The sequence below is a fragment of the Cucumis melo genome, chromosome 11 (genome assembly GCF_025177605.1).
Source record: "Cucumis melo cultivar AY chromosome 11, USDA_Cmelo_AY_1.0, whole genome shotgun sequence".
In the NCBI taxonomy this organism is placed as follows: domain Eukaryota; kingdom Viridiplantae; phylum Streptophyta; class Magnoliopsida; order Cucurbitales; family Cucurbitaceae; genus Cucumis; species Cucumis melo.
Window position 1 is genome coordinate 16,163,755 of NC_066867.1, and position 5,417 is coordinate 16,169,171.

Consider the following 5,417-nt stretch of genomic DNA (forward strand, 5'->3'; position numbering starts at 1 on the left):
AAATTACAAAATTTCTAAGTGTTTTTATGCATTTTTTTATTATTTTTCATTATTTATCTAGAATAAAAAACCACTAACTTGTATTTCAACAAGTATCAACCTTTGTGCCATTATATCCGGTTGGAAGGAGGTAAAGGATGAAAGGAGGACATTATTAGTTTTAAGTTAATAGGGAATTAGAAGGTCTAATTTCAAGCCAATCGTTAGGTTTATCAAGAAAACCGATACAAACTAATAATATAATAATATTTTCAATAATAATGGCATTTTCATAAAATTATTTTTCTTTACAATTACCTAGACATGCACAAATTGTTGACTACCAAAATTCAAACTCAATCTCGGAGACGATCTCAACCAAGAAAAAACAAGAAGCATCGATTGAATGGCTTTTCCAAAATTGTTCCATCCCTTCCAGCAAAAACTAAAAAAAGTTATTTAGGAGAATTTCCTTACAACTATATAGTTAATACGGTTGATATAAAACAAAAATAATAAAGACGTCATGTTCAAAATCTCTACCTGAGTAAGATTAGTCCATCGAAATAAATCATTTTTGCTTCTTTCATATGGTACAATATTACAATATAAACATGTTATAATTTAAATGTTCACAATACAACTTACTAATTGTTTAACTCAATGTTAATTGCTCAAGTTGCCTTGTCGTGATGGTGGTGACCTAGCATAGCTATTACTGCATTTGTAAAGATAGAAATAATTTGTCAAATTTAAAAAAGAAATAGCGACAACGATAATCAAGAAACTAAAGTTTATTTTGTAAGTTTTTATTATGTCATTGTAAACTTAGTCAAATGAGAATTAGCACCCATTCTTTTCTTTGAGTGTAGATGTGACATAAATTACCATAGCAAACGTCCATAGTACAGTCTTTAACTTAAAAAGAAAAACAAATTGTAAAAGAAAGCCTCTATAAATAAAAGAAATAAATTAATTAAACACAACCGTTCAATACAATAAATATAATGACATGCAAAGAGCCTGGAAGGACTTCTCTTAAAAGAAGAAAAAACTCAAACCACCGTCCATTTGTGGACAATTTATTCAATAATTGGCTGCTTACTAATAACAGAAAAGGAAAGACGAAGCTCGTGCCTTATAATCCCTATCTAAATCTTACTTTAATGTACAAATTTCAAAACCTATACGCCAAATTTTATCCTTTACCACCACTGTTATGTACACAATCCAGATTTCCTATTCCTATTCCTTACTACTACGAAAAATGTTTATGCATTTGGTTGGGTAACAAAAAACATTACCCTAAAAAAATTGGTCAAAAGCCTCTGTTTAGTCTGAAAATAACTCTTCTAATTCTGTTCCTTCAGTCTTGGCTTGAACACCAACATCAGAGTCAGTGATAGAACCCAATCTTTTCTCTCCCAAATCACCTACAATTTCTAAGAATTCCAACCCTGTCCAATCTTGTTCTTCCTCTGTTCTTGCTTGTTCATTTATCAAATTGTTGTTGCTTTCCTTAACATTATCTCTATGATTGTCATGAATTTTGTTCACAACAGATGGATTTCCGCTTTCATTTGAGTTAGAATCCTCGCAAATGCAGGCTGATGGGTTTTCATGGAACTCACCTCTTCCCGGCTTCACCTCATTTGGCTCTCCCATGAATCCTACTTGATAAGCTTGGACCTTGGATGAAAATTGTTGCCATGTCATGTTGTGTCGGTCTGTGAAGAGTCGGTACAGCTTTTTAGTGTTTGGACGGATCGTTGGTTTGTGACCAAAGTATCTCCTGCAATAAAGAAATGTATTATGTCTAAGCTTGAAATTGTATTAGTTGCTTAATGATGTTAATAAGACCATTGAAAGGTGTGATGATCATGATGTGAATGTAACACATATACCTTCGACCTGCTAAAATCTTTGCCATGTTGCCATTGTTGTTTGTGACAAAAACATTGCTTTCGTCGCAAACAATGAAGTCTAGAGCAGCCATACGAGAAGAAAATGAAGAAAATGGTGCCAACTCTTCCCGGCTGGCTAGAGTCTCCTTAGTATGGAAATTTGGAAACATTGCTTTGAGTGGAGCTAGAGTTTTCTCTCCTCCATACACTTCACCAGATGCCACATAAAGGTGTACGTCGCTTTCAAATCCCAGCCCTCGAAGCATGAGGGCGACTTCTTTCGGAGTGAGAGGGCATCTTCCTTGCCTTCGTTCCTTATCTGGATTGCTAGCCTGCAAATCACACGAGTGGAGGTTTCATATTGCAATTTCCAATTTTCAATCCAGGTTTAGTATGCATGTATGGATGACTTTTCAACATTCCAAATGTAAGTGTTTCTCGAACAAAATGAAAGCTTACGTGCAAACTTTTCCATCTTTTTCGAATCTCTCCAAGTTCTTGCCTTTCAACTTCTCCTCCACCATAATAACATCCAGAAAATGCAAGCATGTCAGGCTCAAACCTATGACCATACACCAAACTTACATCAACTGATATACAATTCATCACTCATAAAAATGCTACAAAGATTAAAATCTAGATGTTTGGACAAGTAATCCCATCTTAATGCAAATAGAATGAATATAAAAATAAATTCGGCTAATCAAATTATTAAATCTGCATTCATCTATAATCTTGTTAGGATGGATGCAAATTTTAGAAACAGGGTAAATAAGATAAGCTACTGGCTACTGCTAGCACACTTTCAAACAGGTAAAGAATATTTGAATACATTACCTCAGATGTAGGGCAATAAAATGTTTGCTTTTCTTTCTCATTCTCTCAACCAATATTTTCCCCATTTCATTAATCTCATCAGTAAACTTTAAAGCATGATAGTTAACTCTGCATCTCAATTTCTGTAAGTCGGTTGTCAACTTATTTGAAAGCCTATAATCAAATTTTCCAAGCCGAACAGCCTGCACGGCACAAAAGAGAACCTCAAGAACTTGATCCAATATTTCAGTCACCTAAAAATCAATGAATCGTCCAAAGGCGCATATGTTTTGTATACTTACATGCTTCTTTTTAAGAACAGGAAGAACATGTGTTTCGTAGCATTCTGGATTACATTTCCTCGGAACACGCATGCTATGTGGAGTCAAAGGTTTCCCAACTTTGATTGGTAATTTTTTTACAATTTGAACATCTTTTGAGAGATATTTAATAAACCAGTCCACATTAAAAATTTCTGCAAAATTGCTGCAACAAAGACCACAACTTGCACTTAAGTACACCATTGATTTACCAAGTTTATTGCCACCAGCATAATTAATCATATAACAAAAATAGCCTCAAATATACTGAAAAGAATTTGTTTTTATTTCGAACCTGCTATCCTTCCAAAATGAATTTTGATCCAACTTGGGAACAACTAAAGTGGCATTCAAAATATAAGCTGCAACAACAGCATCTGTTATCTGCATCCATATTTTTAAGCATATTAGAATGAAAAGGAAAAGGAAAAAAAAAATACAAATTTAAATAACTTAGTATGTAGAATTTCATTAGATTCCAGTAATTAAAAATTTCGATATGATTAAGGCCTAAAAACAAGGTCAGACAGGGCCTAGTTGAAGCCTTCACAAAGTCAATTAAAAACTTAACAAAAATAAAAGAAAAGAAAAAACTAAGCCAGCAGATACACCGATTTCAATGGATAAAAAAATTAATTAAAATGTATATTTTGAAATTTATTCGAGTCAACTAAAAGCCAACCAAATAATTGTTAGCCCTAAATCAAGAGTTACCCCAGTTCTTTGTTGATTAAGGCCTCCACTTGTAGTAATCAACAAGTACCTATCGGGATCGGTTTTCTCAGCTGCGGCTGCAATTCATAAAACCCGCCTCAGATTTAGGGGAATAAATTTATATATTCAATTTGATAATCGTCAATCATCAAATAATATAAGCCTAAATTTAAGGAAATAAGTGAAATGGAGATTTTGATGCTTTACGTGTGAACTTCTTGCTGGCATTGCTACAACCATAGAAGAAACTGGATTGATCTGTAACCCACACATCACGTACAAATCTCTTTTCACTTTCCTAAACATTGATTTAACAAAAAAACGGCGTGAGAAATTCCCAGAACCCTAAATTCTCCGCTAGACTAAATACACAAAATTCCGTACCGAAACATCGAAGGATGATTTCAATTCCAAACCAGAATTTGTTACATCCTCAATGCCTTGGTCTCTCTGAGAATTAATAATAAAAAAGTATGAGAATATAAAATAAGAACACAATGAGGCATTAAAATAGGACAAAGAATAGCCGCACCGAGGTTCCGCCATGAAAGAGAGTTAAGTGAAGCTGATCACGATGAATAACAGGGGAAGAAAGGAGGAGAAACAGAGCAACAAAGCAGACGAAAACACAACCAGCAAGCGCAGACACAAGCGGAAATATATGGTAGTAGAAACGCCGGCGACGGAAGAAAACGTCACGGAGAAGCTGGTGAAGACCGGCGAGAGTTGTATCGGCTTCATTCCGCCGCTTCTTGGCCGTCATGACTATTCAAGAAACAGAGACGTAATAGGAAATAGATATAACGTGACGGCGGCGGTGGCGGCGGTGGCCGAGAGGAGGCACCGAAGAACAGTGGCTGTTGGTTTTTGCAGAGGACCGAGTTGCCCCCTTCGGACGACGAGTATCTCAACAATTCTATATAAACTTTCCCCCACAATTTAACAAAATAAATTAATTAATAAATTTTATAGAGAGAGAGGGAGAGGGAGAAAGAGAATGTTGGAGTCTTAACTCAGTTCTCACCTCGAACTAATCGTATCCAAAATCTTTGTGTGGGGCGCGGCTATCCTGCGGCTGCTCACACCATCTAATCATCTACCTCACCATTTTTAAACTAACTTTCTAAATTTATTGTCTATTACGTTTTTATATCGGTTCCGTTTTCATTTTCATCCCTCCAATTTCTCTTCTATTTTATTTTAAACCTTGTATTCTTAAATAACTTTTAAAAATAACCACGTTAGTAGTTTACTTATGAGTTTTTTTCAACTAAAACCATTAGTAGATATCAATTTCAATTTTATTTAAACAGCGACGTTGAACTATATTTTTGAAAAATTATAAAACTAAAAGATTAGTAGAAATATTGATAAATTTATCAACATGTCCATGCAAATTTGGTGTGCAAAATATATTTGGTCTATAGAATTTTAGGTATTGTTTCTTTTTTTTTCGATTAATTATTATCCGTTTAATTGTTAGAATTTGATTTCGTAGTTTCATAAATTTTAAAACTTCATCATTTTACTTTTGGTTTGAATTTTTGTTTTAATTTAGTTTTTAGAGTTTACGAGCTATATTTTTAAGCTTGATTAATCATGAGTATCAATTAATTAAAAATAATTATGAATTAATTATGAATTAAAATTTTAAATTTATTTTTTTTATAGTCATCTATATCAT

General features: G+C 33.7%; 1 protein-coding gene across 3 annotated transcripts; it reads right to left on the bottom strand.

The window, feature by feature from the left end:
- Positions 1 to 1,030: 1,030 nt before the first annotated feature.
- On the bottom strand, positions 1,031 to 4,775 carry LOC103490463 (protein ROOT HAIR SPECIFIC 17-like). Of its 3 annotated transcripts, XM_008449976.3 has the most exons (11): positions 4,758 to 4,775; positions 4,266 to 4,658; positions 4,118 to 4,183; positions 3,941 to 4,031; positions 3,734 to 3,810; positions 3,315 to 3,403; positions 3,002 to 3,185; positions 2,721 to 2,902; positions 2,343 to 2,445; positions 1,884 to 2,215; positions 1,031 to 1,771 (listed from the first exon to the last, which is right to left on the bottom strand). In XM_008449976.3, exons 2-11 carry the CDS (start codon positions 4,494 to 4,496, stop codon positions 1,312 to 1,314), a joined length of 1,815 nt encoding a protein of 604 aa, XP_008448198.1. In that variant the 5' UTR covers positions 4,497 to 4,658; positions 4,758 to 4,775; the 3' UTR covers positions 1,031 to 1,311. The 3 variants fall into 3 exon arrangements, with proteins under 3 accessions (XP_008448198.1, XP_008448197.1, XP_050934975.1); XM_008449975.3 differs by lacking the exon at positions 4,758 to 4,775 and having other exon boundaries at positions 4,266 to 4,719; XM_051079018.1 differs by lacking the exons at positions 4,118 to 4,183; positions 4,758 to 4,775 and having other exon boundaries at positions 4,266 to 4,718.
- Positions 4,776 to 5,417: the final 642 nt, after the last annotated feature.